Here is a 25331-nt window from a genome sequence, read left to right as displayed (position 1 = left end):
TTGGGAAGAGTTGACACTGTAAGAATATTGAGTCTTTCCCAAGCCATAAACTTTGTATATCTCTATTTCTTTATGTCTTTTAAAATTTCTCTCATATTTTGTGCTTTTTCAGTATGGATACCTTATTCATCTTTTGTTACATTTTGATGCTGTTGTAATGGTATTTTTAAAATTTCATTTTCTATGTGTTGATTGCTAGTATATAAAAATATAGTTGATTTTTAAATATTCATCTTGTATCCAGGATCCCTGCTAAATTTACTGATTAATTTTCAAATTTTCAAGCTTTGTATATTTATTTGGATTTTACTATGTATATAGTTGTGTTGTCTGTGAATAAAGATGGTTTACTTTACCCTTTCCACATTTTATAACTTGTTTTTTTTTCCTTCCCTCATTGCACTGGCTAGGACTCCAGTACAATGTTGGATAGAAATGGTGATAATGGGCATATTTGCATTGTTCCTAAACTCAGGAGAAAAGCACTCAACATTTCACATTTAAGTGTGAAGTTAGCTGTTGGATTTCTGTAGACTCCTTTTATTGAAATAAGGAAATTCTCTTCTACTCTTAGTTTGCTGAGAATTTTTATCATGAATGGGTATTAAATGTGTCTCCTGGTTCACCTAGATAAGTCTATGGTTTTTTTCTCTTTATTTGGTTAACTAGGTGAGTTACAAGGATTGATTTTCAAATTTTAAACCAACCTGGCTTTCCTGAAATAAAGCCCACTTAGTCATGATGTACTATCCCTTTTTATATATCAGTGGGTTCAATTTGCTAATATTTTGGTTATGATTTATACATTTCAGATTTAAGAGGTATTGACCTATAATTTTCCTTTCTTGTAATGATCTCTGATTTTAGAATCAGAGTTTGGAAGTTTGGTAGCATACTCACTGTCTCTATTTATTGGAAGAGTTTGAATGCCTTTCTAAAAAAGATTTTATTTGAAGTAAATTTAGATTTCTAAAAGAGTTGTAAAGTTAGTTGAATACCTTCAAAATTCAACTTTATTAAAGTGTAATTTACATTCAATAAAATGCATAGGTTGAGTACAGATTGATGAGTTTTAATAAAAGCAGACCCCTGCATTACCATAAGCCCAAACAAGATATAGAATATTTTCATTAGTCCTGAAAGTTCCCTACTGCCCCTTCCCAGTCAATCTCCCTTGACACTTTGGGTAATCACTGATCCAATCTCTATCACCATAGATTAGTTTTGCCTGTCCTAGAACTTCATATACATTGAATTGTACAGCACGTACTCTTTTATAACTCTGGTTTTTTTTTTTCTTAACATAATGTCTGCATTATTATTCCATGTTGTTGCATGTATCAACAGTTCTATTGCTGAGAGTATTCAATTCATAACTATAACACAATTTATTTATATATTCGACTGTTGAATATATAATGTTCAACTGTTGAATATATAATGTTGATTGTTGATGGACATTTTAGTTGTTTTCAGTTTGGGATATTACGAATAAAGCTCCTATGAACATTTGTGTGCAAGTCTTTTGGTGAATATATACTTTCATTTCTCTAAGATAAATACTTTAGGAGTGGGTTAGAGGGCAGGCGAATGTTTGACATTATAAGAAACTGCTAAACTGTTTTCCAGACTGGCTGTGGGCGTGTCAAATGGTACAACAATGTACACAGCAATGTAGGAGAGCTACAGTGCAATCACAGCCTCATCAATAACTGGGATTGTTAGTTTCAGCCAGTGGTGTGATCTTCCAATCTCTCCCATCTCAGTAAGTCACCGCAGTACCCATCCAGTTCAAACTACAATCTAGTAATAACCCTTGGTTCCACTTTCTCTCATTCCCCACATCAATCAAACTAAGTCTTGAATCCATCCAATTCATCCACTTATCTCCCTCTCCATATCTATGTCCTCAGCCCTAGCTCATACCACCCCACCTCTCCCCTGGTCTACTAAAATAACCCAATAATTCTTCTCCTTGCTTCCGCCTTAGATCCTTCACAATTGATTCCCCACATCGCAGTTAAAGTAGTCCTTTTAAAATGTAAATCTGATTATGTCTTTCCCCTTCTTAAAAGCTGTCCAGCTGTGTCCCAATTCCCACTGAAAGGTTAATGAAATGCAAATTCCTTACCTGGTTTATAAAGCTCTAGGTGATCTGGCCCTGTCTACATCTCTTACTCTATCTCCTACCCATCTCTTCTTTCCCCCCTGCTGTGTTCCAGCTGCATTGGCCTTCCTTCGGAGCCTCTAACACACCACTCTCACATCCAATTTAGAATCAATACCCTAGTTACTCCCTCTGCCCTGAATCTCACTGTACCTGTTAAAACATCACTCTCTCCCAACTTTTCACCCCCCTTTTTTTCCTTTCATTGTCACGAATCTCGATTTTTCAAGATAACACCATTTACAAGTTTATCTCACCATGGCTCTCGAGTTGTTTCTGACTAAAGTTATAGTTAAAGTCTTTCTCCCAGACTCCAGATTTTATAATCCTGTGATCAGTGCTGGATCCTTATGGTGCCGTCTGGTTACCTTGCTGCCTGTCTGATGAGGGACTCATTGCCCCAGACAAAGAACCAAAGGGCCAAAGTTTTCTCCCTGTAATAGGATTTGCCCTTCCTCCTGCTCCTGCCTGAGACAGACCCCACCACTGCTACTGGCTGGTCTTCATCTGAGTGCTAGGGGACAGACAAGGTCAACGTTCTTCCTGTCAGGTCCCAATTAATCATTCTGTCGGTTTTTCTGGGTCTTCTAATTCTGAGCTTCTAACACTTCCAGGCACAGAGCCCCTTGACATAACATTGTCTCACATTCTGGGACAGAGCCCCAATCTGAGGGTTCCTTTTGATTTCAGTCCTTTGGGAACATTTTACTATTATTAATCCACTAAGAGGATCCTTGTTTTGGAGCATGTATAGTATAAAACCAAGATAGATCAAGTATTATGTCAACACTAGTAAGCTGGCTGTTTTCTGCATCTGATTAACTATCAAAATAAGGCTGATGGAAATGCTAGAGAAGCTGAATGCTGCAGAACCTACACCTTGTCCAGGTGTTCAAGGCTGAATTGATGTCACATTGTCAGGTGGTCTCCCAAGTGTGCAATGGCTTTAGCCCTAACTCTCACCATTTTCCTCCAGGACTTTATTGTCTCCTAAATTGCTTGGATTTTTATGATCTATAATGGTTGGATCTATAATGTAGACAACATTTTTTTTCCTTTTCAGAAATAAAAACTAAAAGAATAGGCAACTAACATAGTTACATCAATTTTAATTCAATAGACTAGAAAGAATTCAAGATTCTCCATATTCTTCCTGAAAACATCATTTTTAAAAGGTATTGGAAGGGAAAATATATTTAAATGAAAAATAATTTTTCTAAGTTAAAAAAATGAAAATACAATTATGATAGAAAACACAGGTTAAATCAATAGTTCTTTTAGTGTATAAATTGGCCAAAAATTGTATAAAGAAAAACTTACCTGTTAAATTTATCTGGCTCTTTAGGTGACTCAGAACTGTCATCTTTTGCTGTAAAGAAAAATATGAAAAGATTCTGGTTTACTCGGAAGACTGAATATATGGCCTTATGTGCATTCTTTCCAAAGCCTCAATAAGATGGTAAGAAAGGAATAAAAATAAAGTATAAAACCTCAAGGAGCTCAAAAGAAAGATGGCAAGAAAAATTTTCAAGATGGAAAGCAGATGTCAAGTGGTAACTATCTTAACAGGCCATAGAAACTTGAAACCTAACGACCTGATGAGGGGAGGCCAATAAAAAGCAAGCAGATTTACACTTCAGAACTTGAGAAACACTCAGGAATTGGAGGTACCAGAGACCTCTGAAAACTGACAGGTATAGCATGGACCCCAAAGACATAGCCTTCATCCTATGCAACCAGAAGACCACCACTGCCCAGGCAGGAGGGAGTATGCCTAATTCTGGAGAAAGTGAACCAGAGAGATTCAGGAGATAGCAGAACAAGAGTATGGTAAGCGACTGAAGGCAGGGAATAAATCAAATAAATCGTATTGGATAAGAAAGGTTCCTTATTCTCACTCTCTGTCCAGCTCCTAGAGTGTAAGTAGTTAACACCTCTCTCTTCAGGCATAAGACTGGAGGATGTGTCTCAGAAAAAATAGTCAAGCCTAGCTAAAGGTAAGGTCAGGTCCCCACTGAATAACCCTATAATGAAACAAAACCATCAACAAGTCCAATCTGTATCCAAAATTTCCAACCTTTTCAGTGAATGATTTTCATTCATCGTGTGTCCATCATACAGACACACAGTCAAAGATCAGTAGATATCTGAGTAAAGTCATTATCATGAAGGATGACAACCAAAACAAATAAGCAGGAAGAAAATAGGAACTAGGAACATACTTTTCTGGACATTTTCCAGAATACAGAACAGAAAAACAAAGAGATGGATAATAGGAGAAAATAGATTTTAAAAAATCAGAGTAACAGATCAGTAGATCCCACGTCTAAATCTTTGGAGATTTAGAAGAGAGAACAGGGAAACTGGAGGGGACAGGTATTATAAGAGAAATCATATAAGAAAAAAGTCCAGAACTAAAGAATTAGAGTTTGAGATTTAAACAGCCTATGAAATGCCCTACATGATGAATGAGGAGGAAAAACATTTTCAGACTAAAGTTTAACCAAATTATGAACATATGAGAGTGGAAAAAATACATTTTTAGGCATGTGAAGTAATAAAAGATTTAGCTTTCATGTACTTGGAAGCTCCTGGAGGAAGTGTTCCAACAAAATGAAGGAGCAAACCAACCAAGAGGAAAAGGAGGGATCAAGCAAGAGCTCCAATCCAAGAGGCAGACCAAAAGGTCACTCCAGGATCCCTACGAGAGAACTGCCAATTCAGAAAAGGAGGAGGCGCATGAGGGCCTCAGCAAAGACGTCTTCCAGGGGAAAAAATGAAACTGACTGAATACCTGGTGTGTGTGTTTTGTTTGTTTGTTTGTTTGTCTTTACAGCTCTGTCAGAAAGCTTAGGGGAAAAATAAATGGTAGATATTTTTAAAAAGAACAAATAAAAATCCAGAAAACAAAAGCAAGGGAATGAAAAAACAGGCCATTTGTACAAGAAAAATAATCATTCGTGGCTCACCTATGACGAATATTTACTAAGTCATATCAATGTAAACGAACAATACTAGGAGAATGGGGGAGAGAAAACGTGAGTGGAAATGGCACATAAAAACTAAATCTTTATCTCTCAGAAGAAGCCCATAAGTAATATCTAAACTGAAAACCCCAGAAATTTAGTACAGAATAAATTTAGCAATATAGTGGTGAATTCCAAAAGAAACAGATAAACGTGTTGAAAGCTGTTGGTACCTTGTCGGGGTGGGGACGGCTCTCAGCCATGGAAGGTGTGGCTTCCAAGGTCTGCTGTATTTCCTTAAAAACCGATTGGTGTTACCTGTCCTTTAAAGCTATGCACAAATATTTCTTTGATAGAAAATAAATACTTAACATCTTTAGCAGAGACTTTGCTGAAAAGTTCCTGGAACATCTGGTGCAGTGAAATACAAAAAAGGACAAAAGAGGTCTGTAACTCCAGCAAACAGATCCATACAGGCCATCCTGTGAAAGTCAGGTTTTCCACATCTCCTGACATCTGTAGACAGCAGAATATCTGGAGTAATACTGTAATCATCAACAACAAAACTGGCTCTGAATGATGGTGCTAAAGCTCATGTTCTTTCATGAGAAGCTACTGGACTAAATTTCTCTTTCTCCTGACATCAAGAAAGAATCTTTTCCAAAGGAAAGGGTATTCCTACACCTAACAACCAGTACTCCCTCTAAGAGAAAAAAAACCCAACACCTGAAATCCTACGAGACATCACCTGCTTCAATTGTAGAAACAAGTTCCTCTAAAATTGTTCTATTGTTAAGAGAACTTTAAAAAAAAAAGTGAACAAATTGAGAACTTAAATTGAAGAAGAATCAAATGCTTATCACAACATCTTCCTAACTGCAAGGAGGATGGGATGGATTTGCACAATCATCAGGGTTTTTTTAAAAGTACCCAATATGAATTAGTTGTATAATCTCCCTAATATTTTTATAATTCTTCTCTATTCTTGTATTTTGACTGTCATAATATCTGTCAGTAATTATATTATAGTTTTTTTTTTTTTTTTGCAGTACGCGGGCCTCTCACTGTTGTGGCCTCTCCCGTTGCAGAGCACAGGCTCCGGACGCTCAGGCTCAGCGGCCATGGCTCACGGGCCTAGCCTGTCCCAGGCAGTCTGGTATGTGTGAGCACCCAAACTATAAGTAAGGGAGTCAGGGTCCAGACCACAAGGAGAAGAGGCTTGCAGGACATGGGAAGGTCATCAGGACCTCCACCAATCGTTTTTTTTTTTTTTTTTTTGTCTGTGTCGGGTCTTCACTGCTGCACACAGGGTTCCTCTAGTTGTGGTGAGTGGGGGCTTATTCTTCATTGTGCTGCATGTGCTTCTCATTGCGATGGCTTCTCTTGTTGCGGAGCATGGGCTCTAGGAGTGTGGGCTTAAGTCGTTGTGGCACGTGGGCTCTAGAGCGCAGGCTCAGTAGTTGTGTCACATGGGCTTAGTTGCTCCGCCGCATGTGGGATCTTCCCGGACCAGGGATTGAACCCATGTCCCCTGCATTGGCTGGCGGATTCCTAACCACTGCGCCACCAGGGAAGTCCCCACCAATCGGGTTTGAACTCAGAGTTTGTGCATTCTTGTCAACACGCCAAGGAAAAGGCTGGTATTCCAGAGAAGGGCCCACCTAACCAGAGTCGGGCAAGTTATCATTTCGCACATGCTTGGTAGAAGGGCACTTGCTTTTCACATTAAGCTTGTGTTCAAATAGCTTCCTAAGAATTTTTCATAGACTAAAGGTCTGCTATGAAGTCAGGTCTCTTCTCTTCAGTACTTGGAAATTTTAATTCTTTGATCCCACATGAATGACTTTATGTTCACCTCATTAAATTGGAGGCACGGAGCGGAGGGTGGGGGGTGGGGAGGGCGGCAGGGGGAATGCCCAGGGTGGATCTCTGGCCCTGCAGCTTGCTGTGTGTGGCCTTGGGCTAATCCCTTCATCACCATCCTCAGCTGCCTCAGGGGAAGAGGCTAAGGATCAGATGAATAAATGTATGTGAAAGCATTCTGTAAACTATGAAGTAAAATCAGGATCTAAATTTATGGGGTTTTTTTTGCAGTAGGCGGGCCTCTCCCGCTACGGAGCACAGGCTCCGGACACACAGGCTCAGCAGCCATGGCTCACGGGCCCAGCCGCTCCGCAGCATGTGGGATCCTCTCGGACCGGGGCACGAACCTGCGTCCCCTGCATCGGCAGGCGGACTCTCAACCACTGTGCCACCAGGGAAGCCCTTTATGTGTATTTTTTCATTCATTCAATCTACAAATTTTTATTCAATACTTATAGCCAGAGACTGCTACCTGGGCACTGAGGATATTGCTGTAGCCGAAAATTAATGCCTACGGATATGATACAATTACCTGCCTCTTGAGTTTCTCATGTATACAAGTAACTATCTGTTCCACTTTTGTGTTATCCAAAAATGGGATAATTTCTCCTTTGCATTTTCCAGACCTTCTTATTAATGTATTAAACGTACATGAAAGCTGATTCTTGCAGCACTGTAGTGGAGACCTTTTCTTTTCAAAGTTGTTACAGGAAATTAATTCTCATTGGATGCAGTTTTTCACAGAAAACCACATGGTACTATGCTACCATCTAAGTTAGAGTGAACGCATTTTTCCGCACTTCATTTCCCACCACAGCAGCTGCCTCTGCTGTATCACGGCACTCTTTCTCTATGAAGCACAGAAAATCATTTTCTTCCTGGCACTATAGGTACCACTCCAGTCCTGCTGTGATGGCAGGCAAGCTGAAAACGATTTGCTCTCTTGGATTCCCACATATTTCACCAACACAAATAAAGCATATAGTGAAAACCTACCAAAGCACTATTTGCTTTGTCACTCATTTGTTGGGTGATTTGGCAATGTGGACAGCTTTCCTGTCTGGTTTGTTGGCAAAGCAGGAGGACTGAAAGGAGTGAAGGGTGATGTCAGCCTGAGAGAAAAGAAGAAAAGGAAGGGCCAATTTGTCTTGCAGTTTCTTCTCATCCTTCTCTCTGCAGGGCAAAACCAAAGTCATTTACCATAGAAAATTCTTTAAAACCAGTTTTAAAATTTGCATTCACCAGAATATGGACATAGCTTTGTACAGAATATTTCTGGGTAATGACAGTATTGTAGTGCATGACAGAAGGGATACATGTCGTTCATTTGCTCATTCCACAAACACTTCCTGAGTGCAGAGGACACAGCAGGGGATGCTACAGTATTCTGGTTGGTCAGAAATATGATCAGAGTGAAGCGGTACCATTCCTCTGTGGACAAACCAGCCTCAAAACTGTCAGGGAATTTTGAGGAACTCCGCGACAATCATGACATATTTGAAGATACTGGAAAAGATGCCTGATCAATATTGCATCTGACCCAGATGCCCTGTGGAGGAGGACTTGAACTTGGCCACAAACTGTACAGACCTGACTAATGGGCTGTCAGGTCCTAGAAGGGGATGGACGAAGAGATCGTGGACATCTAATGGAGAGAAAAAGCACAAGAGACATCAGTTTGGCAGAGTGAGTCTGAACAGCGAGTCCTGCTGATTGGGGAGCTAATAATGCCAGTTACCGTGTGAGGCTGCTGTGCACTGCCGAAAGGAGGGGCAGAATGTAAAGGAAAGAGCTATGTCACTAGGATCCCAACCTTCACTTGTGGCAAACACCCCTGGGCATAAGGAGCCAACAGCATTGCTCTGCTAACTGCAGAGAGAGCACAGGAGCAATAGAGGTGATGGAATTAAGAGTCAAGAAAAGGTTCCTGGCAGGATGAGAGGGAGCAGACCAACGGTATCAGGAAAACATTGGTCAATAGAGCAGAAAGACTGAAAAGGCTCAGATGTCATTTCCACATGGATTCTTTGAAGGAATACCTGGAGGAAGAACTCTCCAGAAAGAAAAATGCTGAAAGCTTTCCTAATCAAGGGGAAAGGAGTCCCAGATCAGTAAGATCTGGGGGGTGCTAAAGGTGAAGTCTGAAAAATATCCATTACAGATCAGAGAGTTAAAACTGGTGTCATATCTTTATGATGGGTAGACTAGTTTTGATCAGCACCATTCACCCATATGACCATTACTTTTATTTATTTATTTATTTATTTATTTTTGCAGTACGTGGGCCTCTCACTGTTGTGGCCTCTCCCGTTGTGGAGCACAAGCTCCAGACCTGCAGGCTCAGCGGCCATGGCTCACAGGCCCAGCCACTCCGCGGCATGTGGGATCCCCCCAGACCGGGGCACGAACCCATGTCCCCCGCATTGGCAGGCAGACCCTCAACCACTGCGCCACCAGGGAGGCCTGACCATTACTTTTAAAGATACTAAGCTTATGATTTTTGGTAATCTTTTAAAAAGGACCACACTAAACCAGCCAGAGAAAGACAAATATCTTATGATATTGCTTATATGTTGAATCTAAAAAAAATGATAGAAATGAACTTACATACAGAACAGAAATAGACCCACAGACATAGAAAACAAACTTATGGTTACCAAAGGGGAAAGGGGGTGGGCAGGGGTAAATTAGAAGTTTGGAATTAATATGTACACACTACTATATATAAAACAGATAACAAGGACCTACTGTATAGCACAGGGAACTCTACTCAATATTTTGTAATAACCTATAAGGGAAAAGAATCTGAAAAAACAGATATATAAAATAGATATATATGTATGTATAACTGAATCACTTTGCTGTACACCTGAAACTAACACAACATTGTAAATCAACTATTCTTCAATTAGGAAAAAAAGGGATCACACTGATGGATTTGAAAAAGAGGTACAGTAGGAGAGATCTTAGTATGACTTCATTACTGAAAATGGATACAGAAAATATTGCCGTATACAAGTTACTTGCTAGATCATTTACTTGGTATAAATAATAACTGGCAAATAACAATAAGTAGGCACTTCTTACATTGTAATGGCTGGTGGAAACGTCTTAGAATTATTTGCCTGTACAGAGTTTCATCTTTATTCAGTATATGGGCTGCTTCCAAATTCACTGGATTTTCTAGCACTGGATTAGAAAGCATAACCTATAGGAAAACATATAGAACATAGAGTTTTTAAAGTAACTTTTTTCTTAGAGCAAAAAGACAAACCAATACATACAACATTCAAGAAGCATTCATTAAATGCCTACAATGTATCCACCTGGAGATAGAGACAAAGACAAAAGAGACATGGTCCCTACTCTCAAGAAACACTTGATCTATCTTGGTTTTATACTGTACATTCATGAGCCAAACATTAGGATCAAAGCAAGTTACAAGTTCCTTCCTGTAACTTATTTCTTCCTATCACATAAATTTAAATTGATTTTTTATGGAAAGGGAAGTAAACATTAGAAAACATTGAAACATTTCCATTAAAAATACATTACATTTTAACATGAGATCATATTTAGATCGTGAATAAACAAACACATGTATTAAAAACTTGCATGCAATTCAATATCCCTCTAGATCACTGAATACTTAACTTGGTATCTGTAGTAGTTTTCTATTGCTGCTATAACAAATTACCACAAATTTAGCAACTAAATCAACACAAATTTATTATCTCACATTTCTACAAGTAGGAAGTCAAGGTTGATTGGGCTGGTTTTTCTCTTCCAGACTGAACAAGACTGAAATCAAGTCGTCAATTGGCTGAGCTCTTACCAGAGGCTCTGGGAAGAACATGCCTCCCAACTCATTCAGGCTGTCTGTTCGCTGAATTCAGTTCCTGACTTCAGTATTTGTAAGACTGAGTTTCCCGTTTCTTTCCTGGTGATTAACTGGGGGCTACCCTCAACCCTGAGATGTCTCTCGCCAGTCCTTACACTTGGACCCCTACGTGTCAGAGGCAAAGGTGTGAAAAATCCTTCTCGTGTTTGCTCCCCTCCTGTCATATCCTTTCTCCGTCTTTACTGTATTTCTCTGAGTGACTCTTCTGTCTTCCTTTTCTGTTGTTAAGAGCTCATGGGATTACTTTGGGCCCCCTGCATATTTCAGGAATAACCTTTCTATTTTAAGGTGAGCTGATTAGTAACCATAGTTCCATCTGCAAAGTTCCTTCACACCTAGATTAGTGTTTGACTGAGTAACCAGAGAATGGGAGTCTTGGGGGACATCTTCAAAATTCTGCCTTCAATAGTATTTGCACATCTGGACGAAATAGGTGACCAGTAGTAACTAAAACTTAATAGTTCTGCTAGACCATGATCTTGTTTATCTGGCATCTCAAAATTAATATTAGCCCAAATTTGAAAAATTTATTCAATAATTCAGTATACTGAATCTTACGTTATAACATACAAATTAGATAATAAAATATAGCCAAAAGAACAACTACCAGAATGTCTTCAGTGTAGATACAGGTCAGAGTGGATTACTGTGGCTTAAGAGTCATGGAAATGATAGCAATCTTTCACTAATAAAAGCAGTAATCTGACATCTGGTATTTCAAATCCAACAAGAATTTTCTGCTGTTTTTTTTTTTTCTATTTGGAAAACACCTTGGGCTATATTTCTCAGAATATTATAATTGCTTAAATAAGGATTGCACTATATCTTTCAAAGTGGGTGGGAAGCAGATGAAACTTTTCTTCAAGAGCGAGCTTTTGCTCTTTGGCTGGAGAGATAATCTTACTCAGAGAGGCACATCTGGTAAAGTTTATTCAATAGTCTTTGCATTGACCACTGTGCCTAAGACCTTTTCATATAATATACACACAAGCTATTAAGTATATTTAATGATTTTTTAAGAACTAGAATGTAAGGAATAATTAAAATATATAAATCAGACACCCTGCTAAAATAGTAAAAAAATAAAATAACAGTCCAACTTTTAAAGTCACCATGTGATAGTATGAAATAATATAAAAAGCCATCTGGAGGATAAATACAAACATCTGAAGCATCAATAAACAACTGTACCAGTGGGTACATGTTGTAATATCCAATTAGTTATAGCCCATGAAATTGGAATTTCTTCTGTGGATGAGTGTTGGTACTTACTTTTTCATTGTATATGGAAGTACAAGTTTTCAAAGAAATCAAGATTATAAAAATTTTAGGAGGAGATGATTAGCATATTTAGACTTTAAAGTATTTTAAGCACCATTTCAAGTACCACCCCCTTGTATAACAATGTGATAATTATAAATGTGTCTCACCTGTTATTCAAAAGGTAGTAGTCAGAAAGCAATCTCAATTTAAATTACTTAAATAAAATGAAAAACTCAGTTCCTCAGTTACAGTGGCCACATTTCAAGTGCTCAGCAGAACATGAGACTAGAGGCTACTATATCGGACAGCACAGATATTGAACATTTCCGTAAGCACGGAAAGTTCTATTGGGCAGCACTGACCTTCAAAGTACTATTAAATAGCCATTAAAATATTAATTGTAGCAATCTGGAATTACTTGAGATAAAATGTGAAGTGAAAAAGAAATAGGCTATATAATTTGAACATATATACCATCATTGCAACGATGTAAAAATTCAGATTTGTTGCTTCAATCATGTTACTTAGTACCTATCACACAAATTAGACTTGTTTCCTGACCTCAGGGAGCTTACAGTCCAACAGGGGAAGACAGATAAGGAAACGGTATATGCGTTAGAGCATTATAGCGCTCTCATAGAGATTTGCTTAGGGTACCACTTTGCAAAGAAAACCTCCTTCCCGCCAAAACCAAAGCCATCAATTTCACCTAGGAAAGGAAATCAGGAAAGGCATTGCAGAGGAGGGCTCTATTGACCCGACTCTTACAATGTGAGCAGCTGCTTGCTGAACAGACTGAGAAAGAGGGAATAAAATGGGCTGCTAGTCAGATGCGGAACTGGACTGAGCACTTTTTAAAGTGCAAGACTGACTTAGGTTTGTAACTTTAGAGTTTAGAACTCTATAAATGCTTTTTAACATGAATTGAACCAAGCACTGTGAGTGGAAAAAAAAAAAAAAAAAGAAGATATCAATATTTCAATAGGAGCGGGATCCCACAGTGTGTTTGGGAGAGTTAAAGCCGAGGTGTGAGAAGTAGATCATCATTTGTCAGGCAACAGAATTTGGGCTTGACCCTGCAGGAAATGTGGAACTGAAGATTTAAAACTGAAACAAAGGAGACAAAATTAGAAGAAAATGCTAATAACAATAGGGTAAGGAATTTTCTTTATGATTACCAGTGATTTTCTTTTCCTTTCCACTATCTTAAAAATCTTCTCTAATGTGGGCATATTTGTTTTATAAATCTATTTGAAAAATAAAAACAACTGTGTAATCTACTGGCTTTCCATGATGTATTTGGCAACACTTTGTTGTCATTTTGTATTACAGGTTAAAACTAAGAACAATCAAAATATTAACTAGATTTTATTGAATTCTTTTCTTGGACAACTCATGGTTCTAAGTACTTTACATGTTATTTATTCATTTAGTCCTCACAAGTTATATGAGGTAGCTACTAACAGCTCCATTTTACTGATGAAGAAACTGAGGCAATGAGAAGTGAAGAAACTTGTCCAACAGTGCAAAGGTATTAAGTGGCAGAACCAAGATGTGAAGCCAAGCTATCTAAAATTACAGCCCTCAATGTACCTTTTATTAAATTATTCTGCTATTCAAATTTTTCACCATTTCATTCTGGTTTGCCCTCACTCATTACATTCCTGAGAACATTCATTTTTACTATTTTTAAGGCCAACCCTATTTAGGTAGAAGAGACAGGATGACTCAGTTTGAAGGAATCCAGAAGATCAATCACAAATCTCTGCACAACACGCTCACTTACTTCCTCAAAGTTTTTGCTCCAATCTCTCTCCCAGAACATGGCCTGGCACTGCTATATATGCTCAACACATATTTGTAGAATGAATGAATAAATAAATTGAACATTGAATTTTTAAAAATATTAAATTTTACTCAGCATACTAAGATGACTAGATAGAAAGTTAATGATTAGTTTTATTTTCAAAAACAAGAAATGGGAGAGATGAAATTTGTGTTATAATTCTATGTTACAGAGAAAATTCAATTAAGCCAGAATACTTTATTCTCCAGGTATTCCAGATGATCAAAATTTAATAGTTTATCTCCATATATTATCAATGATAAATAGATAGAATATCGTGGACAGACTCTAGTGGATAGAATCTTGCTGAGCCAGATGTAAGTGGTCAAAGCAAGTGTCACTCAAATCATTTATCTTAGCATTTCAGGATGAGAAGGGAGGCTGTTTGAGGGTCGGGAATAACACAACATGGAGGCATGCTTCTAAAGACCATGGATCTAGGAGGTGAAGGGTGCATTCTAGAAACAGGCATCTACTGAGGAGAGGAGGAAATTCCTGGTTTAATTGTTCACGGGGTTTGATATGAAAGCTTATAAAAGCAGGTCTCTAGTACTGTCAGAAACAAAGGATAAAGCTGAACATTTTACGTTGTAGTCACTTGATTCACCTCTCGGAGGAAGGCAGGGTTCATGAATGCGGAAAGATCCAAAAGGCCTGTTCAACATTATAAAGTGAAGTTAGGAGCCAAAAGCAAACCTAAGACTGTATTTCCAGAGTTGACACCATCCAAACAGTTCTTTTCTTCTTTTATAAAATACATATTCTTTGGCTGGGAAGGGCCTAATCTATCGATTTCACTTTAAAAATAATCGTCTTTATAATTGAAGTTCCATTTTACAGTCTTGACGTAGAAATGTTATTGATTTATATAAGCTTACTCAAATCCTTTAAACATTTAACTATGCATTGTACATTTTATTCGTTATATTTTGAGTAACTGGGGTAATTAAAAGTATTAAAGACAGCATTATATTAATCTGTTCTTACCTGGAGGGTAAGTAAGATGCTGCTCAATGTATAGCTTCTATTCCACTTATGAGTGTTGTCCAAAAAATCTATACAGGGACGGCCAGTATGTGGGTCTACTGTATTAAAATAATACATTAATATTAATACATAAAATTATTATTTAAAACTTATGAACATCAACAGGTCATAGCAAAGTTAGAAAGCAAATGACAAAGCAGGAAAATTATTTGCATTGCATGTGACAGACACTTAATACAGAGCAGCTGTTAGAGCATGGACTTTGGTGTCAGACACACAGATTTGACAGTTGACCCCTCCACTTATCAGCTGTGTGACGTTGAGCAATTAACTTTACCTCTCTAGGTCTCACTTGCTTAGTATATGAAATGGGGATATGATTGAAGTACCTACTTTCACTGAAAAGAATTTAAAAAATAAAGCCCTTAATAGAGTACCTGGCACATAGTGGATCCTCAAAAAATGATAGCTATCATTATTAATAATACTTTTATTAATGTATAAATAATTTTTGTAAATGAATAAGAAAAACATTTATATTCCAATAGAAAAATCTTGCAATAAAAAGGTAAGACCTGGGAAGAAAATTTTGAAAAGGTGAAAAGAGGGGTGTTTGATTTGGTACATTGTACTGTAAACTACCATAATAGTAACAGCGCAATGGACACAAGATTTGAGTGAACAATGCAATAAAAGAATTTAGAAACAAATCCTAGTTGGTATTAAAACTGTTGTAAGTTACAAGTGAAATTATGACTCAGTGGTGAAAGAAAAGATGATGGTATAGAAAGTTTTGTGCACACTATTCATGGTCCTCCAGTATTTGCTCTCTCTTTCCTCCATTTCTTCTCTCTATAATAAGAAACTTGATGCCTGCCCCATCCCCATTGCCCCATGTGGTTTTAGATGAATACATAGTTGCCCACATTTTCCCAGTCTTTCCTCTAACAAGATGTGGCCGTGTGACTAAGTCTTAATCATGAGACATTGGCAGAAGTAAAGTGTGCACCTTCTGGATCATATTTTCTTAAGGAAGTTGTTCTGCCCTCTTCTCTTTTTCTCTCCCTTTACCACTGGCTGGAAATAGTGACAGAGTAAATGTCTTAGGTCCAGAAATTGAACCCACACACTGAGGATGGCAAAACCTCCCTGCCAGCTTTGTTCCATTACATCAATATATAAATTGGAAAGATATATGAAAGGTTGGCCTATGCCCTAACACAGTTAATTAACTAAGTCAGTATTTGGAAAAAAATACACATACACACACACACACACACACACACACACACACACACGTGTGTGTGTGTGTAGTTTTTGGGTTTTTTTATTAAATAGAATTATATTTTACATTTTATTCTTCAAAGTATTTTTTCATTTAATAGTAAATTGACAACATATTTCTGGACATGTTTATTCAAAAAATATTTGAGCACTAACAATATGCCAGGTAGTGAAGATTCCAGGGCACAAGAATGACCAAAGAGTAAAGTCTTCATATATCTTCCTTGCTATGTTTAAAAGCAATGTATATACCTGTAAGATATTTTACTTAAAAATTCCTATATTAATGGACATTGGAGTTATTTCTCTTTTCCTTATTTGCAACATTGTTACTGGAAACAAAATCTTTATTAATTAAATATTAATAAGAATATTAAGCATATTCTTTATACAGATCCCTAAAGTCTCCACCCCAAAACTATTAGAACTAGTAAATGAATTCGGCAAGGTTGCAGGATAAAAGATTAATATACAGAAATCTATTGCATTTCTATACACTGATGATGAAATATCAGAAAGAGAAAGTAAAAAAGAAAAAAAATCCCATTTAAAATAGCAGCAAGAAAAACCCTTAGAAATAAATTTAAGCAAGGAGGTGAAGGACCAATACCCTGAAAACTATGAAACACTGACGAAGGAAAATGAAGATGATTCAAAGAAATGGAACAATATCCCATGCCCTTGGATTGGAAGAATTAATATTGTTAAAATGGCCATACTACCCAAAGCAATTTACAGATTTAATGCAATCCCTATCAAAATACCCTGGACATTTTTCACAGAACTAGAACAAATAATCATAAAATTCATATGGAGCCACAAAGCAATCTTGAGAAAAAAGAACAAAGCTGGAAGTATAACCCTCCCAGACTTTAGACTATACTAGAAAGCTACAGTAATCAAAACATCATGGTATTGACACAAAAACAGACACATAAATCAATGGAACAGAACAGAGAGCCCCAAAATAAATCCGTGCACTATGGTCAATTCATCTACAACAAAGGAGTCAAGAATATACAATGGAGAAAAGACAGTTTCTTCAACAAGTGGTGCTGGGAAAATTGGGTAGCCACATGCAAAACAATGAGATTAGAACATTCCCTCACACCACATACAAATTAAATTCAAGATGGTTTAAAGAGCTAAATGTAAGACCAGAAACCATAAAACTCCTAGAAGAGAACATAGGTGGAATACTCTTTGAAATAAATTATAGCAATATTTTCTTGGATCAGTCTCCTAAGGCAAAAGAAATAAGAGCAAAAATAAACAAATGGGACCTATTTAAACTTAAAAGCTTTTGCATAGCAAAGGAAACCACTGACAAAATGAAAAGACAACCTACGGAATCAGAGAAAGTATTTGCAAATGATGCTACCAACAAGGGGTTAATACCTACAATATACAAACAGTTCACATGGTTCAATATCAAAAACAAACAAACCAATCAAAAAATGGGCAGAAGACCTGAACAGACATCTTTTCAAAGAAGACATACAAATGGCTAACAGGCACATGAAAAGATGTTCAAATCACTAATTATTAGAGAAATGCAAATCAAAACAACGAGATAAAAAAAAAAAAACGAGATATCACCTCACATCTGTCAGAATGGTTATCATCAAGTCTAAAAATCACAAATGTTGGCAAGGATGTGGAGAAAAGGGAACCCTTATACACTGTTGGTGGGAATGTAAATTGGTACAGCCACTATGGAAAAGAGTATGAAGGTTCGTCACAAAACTAAAAGCAGAGCTACCATATGATCCAGCAATTCTACTCCTGGGTATATATCCAGAAAAAATGAAAACACTAATTTAAAAAGATACACGCACCCCAATATTCACAGCAGCACTATTTACAATAGCCAAGATACAGAAGCAATCCAAGTGTCCATCAACAGCCTCACCCACCAGGGAGTGGACACAAGAAACAAGAAAACAATGATCCGGCAGCCTGCGGAACTAAGTCCACAAATGCAAGTCAGAAACTACCCTGGGACCAGCTGGTCCCTGGCCCTTGGAAGACAAGAGGGGAGTGTACTTCTGGGACACAAAGGGCATCCCTTACAGAGGGCCACTTCTCCAAGGTTGAGAAACATAACCAACCTTCCACATACATAAAAATAGAAATAGAAATTTAGACAAAATGAGACAGCAGAGGAAGAGGTTCCAGATGAAAGCAAAAGATAAAACCCCAGAAGAAGAATTAAGTGACACGGAGATAGGCAATCTACACCAGGAAGAGTTCAGAGTACTGATCACAAAGACGATCCAAGAGCTCAGGAAAAGAATGGATGCACAGCGTGAGAAGTTACAGGAAGGTGTTAACAAAGAATTAGAAAATATAAAGACCAACCAAGAAGAATACAATATTGTATTGAAGAATACAATAACTGAAATGGAAAATACACTAGAAGGAGTCAATAGCAGAATAAATGAGGCAGAAGAACAGATAAGTGAGCTGGAAGACAGAGTGGTGGAAATCACTGCCGCAGAACAGAATAAAGAAAAGAGAATGAAAAGAAATGAGGACAGTTTAAGAGACCTCTAGGACAATGTCAAATGCACCAACATTTGCATTATAGGGGTCCCAGAAGAAGAGAGAGAATAAGGGACTGAGAAAATATTTGAAGAGGTAACAACTGAAAACTTCCCTAATATGGGAAAGGAAACAGCACCCAAGTCCAGGAAGCACAGAGGCCCATATAGGATTAACTCAAGGATAAATACACCAAGACACATAGTAATCAAACTGACCAAAATTAAAGATAAAGAGAAAATATTAAAAGCAACAAGGGAATCCCCATAAGGTTATGAGCTGACTTTTCAGCAGAAACTCTGCAGGCCAGAAGGGAGTGGCACAATACATTTAAAGTGATGAAAGGGGAAAACCTACAACCAAGAATACTCTACCCAGCAAGGCTCTTGTTCAGATTTTACTGAGAAATCAACAGCTTTACAGACAAGCAAAAGCTAAAAGAATTCAGTACCACCAAACCAGGTTTAAAACAAATCCTAAAGAAACTTCTCTAGGTGGAAAAGAAAAGACCACAACTAGAAACAAGAAAATTACAAAATGGGAACGCTCACCCATAAAGGCAAGCATACAGTAAAGATAGGAAATCATCCACACATAAATATGATATGTAAACTAGTAATCATGAGAGAAGAAGAGTACAAATGCAAGACATTTGAATGCATTGAAATTAGGAGATCAGCAACTTAAGATAATCATGTATATGTACAGAATGCTATATCGAAACCTCATGGAACCACAAATCAAAAATCTATTTTATATATATATATATATATATATATACACAAAAAATAAGATAACCAAACATAACACTAAAGATAATCAAATCACAAGAGAAGAGCACAAAAGAAGAAAGAAAATAAAGAACAAGGTCCTATTGTATAGCACTGGGCACTATATTCAATATCCTGTGATAAACCATAATAGAAAACAGTAAGCAAAAGAATATATAAATGCATAACTGAATAACTTTGCTGTACAGCAGAAATTAACAACATTTAAATCAACTATACTTCAATAAAATATTTAAAAAAAGAGGAAAGGAAGAAAGAAGACCTATAAAAACAAATGCAAAACAATTAACAAAATGACAATAAGAACATACATACTGATAATTACCTTAAATGTAAATAGATTAAATGCTCCAGCCAAAAGACACAGACTGGCTGAATGGGTACAAAAATTAAGACTCAAATATATGCTGTCTATAAGAGACGCGCTTCAGATCTAGAGATGCATACAGACTGAAAATGAGGGGATGGAAAAAGGTATTCCATGCAAATGGAAATCAAAAGAAAGCTGGAGTTGCAATACTTATATCAGACAAAATAGACGTTAAAATAAAGACTGTTGTAAGAGACAAAGAAGGACAGTACCTAATGACCAAAGGAACAATCCAAGAAGAAGATATAACAATTGTATATATATATATGCATCCAACACAGGAGCACCTCAATATATAAGGCAAACGTTAACAGACATAAAAGGAGAACTTGACAGTAACATAATAATAGTGGGAGAGCTTAACACCCCACTTACATAAATGGACAGATCATCCAGATAGAAAATCAATAAGGAAACACAGGCCTTAAATGACAAATTAGACCGGATGGACTTAATTGATATCTATAGAGCATTCCATCTGAAAGCAGCAGAATACACAGTCTTTTCAAGTACACATGGAACCATCTCCAGGATAGATCACTTGCTGGGGCACAAATCAAGTCTCGGTAAATTTAAGAAAACTGGAATCATATCAAGCATCTTTTTCAACCATAAGACTATGAGATTAGAAATCAACTACAAGAAAATAACTTCAAAAAAACATAAACATGTGGAGGCTAAACAGTATTCTACTAAACAACCAATGGATCACTGAAGAAACCAAAGAGGAAATCAAAAAAGTACCTAGAGACAAATGAAAATGAAAACACAATGATCCAAAACCTATGGAATGTAGCAAAAACAGTTCTAAGAGGGAAATTTACAGTGATACAACCTGAGCTCAGGAAACAAGAAAAATCTCAAATAAACAACCTAACCTTACACCTAAAGCAACTAAAGAAAGAAGAACAAACAAAACCCGAAGTTAGCAGAAGGAAAGAAATCATAAAGATCAGAGCAGAAATAAATGGAATAGTAACTAAGAAAACAATAGAAAATATCAATGAAACTAAAATCTGCTTCTTTGAAAAGATAAACAAAATGGATAAACCTTTAGTCAGACTCATCAAGAAAAAAGGGAGAGGGCCCAAATCAGTAAAATCAGAAATGAAAAAGGAGAAGTTACAACCGACACCACAGCAATACAAAGGACCATAAGAGACTACTACAAGAAACAATATGTCAATAAAATGGACAACTTAGAAGAAATGAACAAACCTTAGAAAGGTACAATCTCCCAAGACTGAACGAGGAAGAAATAGAAAATATTAACAGACCAATTACAAGTACTGAAATTGAAACTGTGACTTAAAAACTCCCAACAAACAAGAGTCTAGGACCAGATGGCTTCACAGGCGAAGTCTATTAAACACTTACAGAAGAGTTAACACCTTTCCTTTTGAAACTATTCCAAAAACTGCAGAGGAAGGAACACTTCCAAACTCATTCTATGAGGCCACCATCACTGTGACACCAAAATCAGGCAAAGATTTCACAAAAAAAGAAAATTACAGGCCAATATCACTGATGAACCTAGACGCAAAAATCCTTAACAAAATACCGGCAAATTGAATCCAACAATACTTTAAAAAGATCATACACCGATCAAGTGGGATTTATCCCAGGGATGCAAGGATTTTTCAATATCCACAAATCATTCAGTGTGATACACCACATCAACAAATCGAAGAATAAAAACCATATAATCATATCAATAGATGCAGAAAAAGCTTTTGATAAAATTCAACATCGAATTATGATACAAACTCTCCATAAAGTGGGCATAGAGGGAACCTACCTCAACATAATAATGGCCATATATAACAAACCCACAGCTAACAACATCATACTCAGCGGTGAAAAGCTGAAAGCATTTCCTCTAAGATCAGGAACAAGACAAGGATGTCCACTCTCGCCACTTTTAGTCAACATAGGGCTTCCCTGGTGGCGCAGTGGTTGAGAGTCTGCCTGCCGATGCAGGGGACATGGGTTCGTGCCCCAGTCTGGGAAGATCCCACGTGCCGCGGAGCAGCTGGGCCCGTGAGCCATGGCCGCTGAGCCTGCGCGTCCCGAGCCTGTGCTCCGCAATGGGAGAGGCCACAACACTGAGAGGCCCGCGTACCGCAAAAAAAAAGGAATACGAATTGGAAAAGAAGAAGTAAAACTTTCACTGTTTGCAGATGACATGATGCTATACATAAAAAATCCTAAAGACACTACCAGAAAACTACTAGAGCTCATCAATGCATTCAGTAAAGTTGCAGGATACAAAATGTATACACAGAAATATGTTGCATTTCTATTCACTAACAATGAAAAATCAGAGAGAAACTAAGGAAATAATCCCATTTACCATCACATCAAAAAGGATAAAATACCTAGGAATAAACCTACCTAAGGAGGCAAAAGACCTGTACTCTGAAAATTATAAGACGCTGATGAAAGAAATTGAAGATGACACAAACAGATGTGTTCTTGGACTGGAAGAATCAATACTGTCAAAATGACTATAGTACCCAAGGCAGTCTACAGATTTAATGCAATCCCTATCAAATTACTAATGGCATTTTTCACAGAACTAGAACAAAAAAATTTTTAAATTTGTATGGAAACACAAGAGACCCAAAATAGCCAAAGTAATCTTGAGAAAGAAAAACAGAGGTGGAGGAATCAGGCTCCCTGACTTCAGACTATACTACAAAGCTACAATCATCAAAACAGTATCAGACTGGCACAAAAACAGAAATACAGATCAGTGGAACAGGATAGAAAGCCCAGAAATAAACCCACACACATATGGTCAATTAATCTATGACAAAGGAGTCACGAATATACAATGGAGAAAAGATAGTCTCTTTGATAAGTGGTGCTTGGAAAACTGGACAGCTACATGTAAAAGAATCAGATTAGAACACTCTCTAACACCATACACAAAAATAAAGTCAAAATGGATTAAAGACCTAATGTAAAACTGGATACTCTTAAACTCCTAGAGGAAAACATAGGCGGAATACTCTGACATAAATCACAGCAATATCTTTTTGGATCTGTCTTCTAGAGTAATGGAAATAAAAACAAAAATAAACAAATGGGGGCTTCCCTGGTGGCGCAGTCGTTGAGAGTCCGCCTGCTGATGCAGGGGACATGGGTTCATGCCCTGGTCTGGGAAGATCCCACATGCCACGGAGCGGCTAGGCCCATGAGCCATAGCCACTGAGCCTGTGCGTCCGGAGCCTGTGCTCCGCAACGGGAGAGGCCACAACAGTGAGAGGCCCGTGTACAGCAAAATAAAAAATAAAAAAAATAAAAAAATGGGACCTAATTAAACTTAAAGGCAAAGGAAACCATAAGCAAAACAAAAAGAGAACCTACAGAATGGGAGAAAATTTTGCAAATGATGTGAGCAAAAAGGGATTAATCGTAAAAGTATACAAACAGCTATACAGTTCAACATCAAAAAAAAAAAAAAAACCCAATCAAAAAATGGGCATGAGATCTAAATAGACAGTTCTCCAAAGAAGACTTATATATGGCCAACACGCACATGAAAACTGCTCCACATTGCTAATTATTAGAGAAATGCAAATCAAAGCTATGTTGAGGTATCACCTCACACCAGTCAGAATGATCATCATGAAAAAGTGTACAAACAATAAATGCTGGAGAAGGTGTGGAGAAAAAGGAACCCTCCTACACTGTTGTTGGGAATGTACATTGGTACAGCAACTATGGAGAAATGTATGCTGCTTCCTTTAAAAAACTAAAAATAGGGCTACCATATGATCCTGTAATCCCACTCCTGGGCATATACCCAGAGAAAATTATAATTCAAAAAGATACATGCACCCCAATGTTCACTGCAGCACTATTTACAATAGCCAAGACATGGAAGTAACTTAAATGTCCATCAAGAGATGAATGGATAGGGCTTCCCTGGTGGCGCAGTGGTTGAGAGTCCGCCTGCCGATGCAGGGGACACGGGTTCGTGGCCCGGTCCGGGAAGAACCCACATGCCGCGGAGCGGCTAGGCCCATGAGCAATGGCCGCTGAGCCTGCGCGTCCTGAGCCTGTGCTCTGCAACGGGAGAGGCCATAGCAGTGAGAGGCCCGTGTACCGCCAAAAAAAAAAAAAAAAAAGAGATGAATGGATAAAGAAGATGTGGCATACATATACAATAGAATACTACTCGGCCATTAAAAAAGAATGAAATAATGCCATTTGCAGCAACATGGATGGACCTAGAGATTATCATACTAAGTGAAGTAAGCAAGACAGAGAAAGACAAATATCATATGATATCACTTATATGTGGAATCTTAAAAAAAAACAGTACAAATGAACTTATATTCAAAACAGAAATAGACCCATAGACATAGAAAACAAACTTACAGTTACCAAAAGGGAAAGCAGGGGGAGGGACAAATTAGGCATTTGGGATTAACATATACACACTACTGTATATAAAACAGATAAGTAACAAGGACCTACCGTATAGTGCAGAGAACTATACTCGATATTTTGTAATAACATATAAGGGAAAAGAATCTTAAAAAGACTACATATATAACAGAATCACTTTATGGTACACCTGAAAATAACACAACATTGTAAATCAACTATACCTCAATATAAAACAAAAACACACTAAAAAAAAAAAGCGCTTGTTTATAACCTTTGCCCATTTTTCTGTTGCTTTCTGTTTTTTCTTACTGATCCACAAGTGGTCTTTACATATTATAAATATTCTGTTTTATGCATTGCAAATATTTTCCCTCAGTTTGCAAAAGTCAGTGTATTTTTATCTCTGTTTATAATGTCGTTAGCTATAGAGAAGTCTTAAAAAGTTTATGTAGTTTAATGTGTCATGCTTTTCTCATGGTTTCTAGGATTTGTTGTTTTTAGAAAAGCCTTTCTCACCACACCCATAAAAGTTCTATTAGATTTTCTTTTTAGCATTAAAATTTTTTGCATTTGTAATCGATCAAGAATTTACTTCGCATATGACTTGAGGTAGCAATCTAACTTACTTCTTTCTAAACTGTTAATTTGTCTGTGCATTATTTTTATAGTAAAAAATTAGGTCCAACTAAAATACTGAACAATACAGGAATTAAGTTTATCATTCAGTCATCAAAAATTATATTTTGAAGAATGTTTAATATTGCAGAAATAAACGTATTATGTCATTTTAAGTAAAAATATATAAAACTTTGTATAATAACTCAACTATGTAGATAAAATGCATACATAGAAGAAGGAAATAAATTTGGTTAAATATAGAGAATAGTATCTCTCTGAATTAGGATTCAGGTGATAATTTTTTTCTGCCTTTTAATATTTTCCCCAATA

General features: G+C 37.2%; 1 protein-coding gene across 6 annotated transcripts in view; it reads right to left on the bottom strand.

Moving 5' to 3' along the window:
• Positions 1–25331, bottom strand: part of UBE2U (ubiquitin conjugating enzyme E2 U) — a 96814-nt gene that overhangs the window by 60439 nt on the left and 11044 nt on the right. For 5 of the 6 annotated variants that reach the window (XR_013830156.1, XM_079933931.1, XM_079933930.1 and 2 more), the window contains 3 exons: positions 14994–15091; positions 10084–10204; positions 3488–3536 (listed from right to left, as the gene is read on the bottom strand). Coding sequence is in view for 5 of the 6 variants with exons in the window: in XM_079933931.1 (XP_079790057.1) it covers positions 3488–3536; positions 10084–10204; positions 14994–15091 (268 nt within the window). In the remaining variant the exon portion in view is untranslated. The remainder of the gene's footprint in view (positions 1–3487; positions 3537–10083; positions 10205–14993; positions 15092–25331) is intronic. The other variant, XM_079933929.1, reaches the window with a different exon arrangement.

Source organism: Stenella coeruleoalba, assembly GCF_951394435.1.
Source record: "Stenella coeruleoalba genome assembly, chromosome: 1".
Lineage (NCBI taxonomy): Eukaryota > Metazoa > Chordata > Mammalia > Artiodactyla > Delphinidae > Stenella > Stenella coeruleoalba.
Note: the sequence above shows the minus strand (reverse complement) of the source record. Positions and strands in the feature narration are given on the sequence as shown.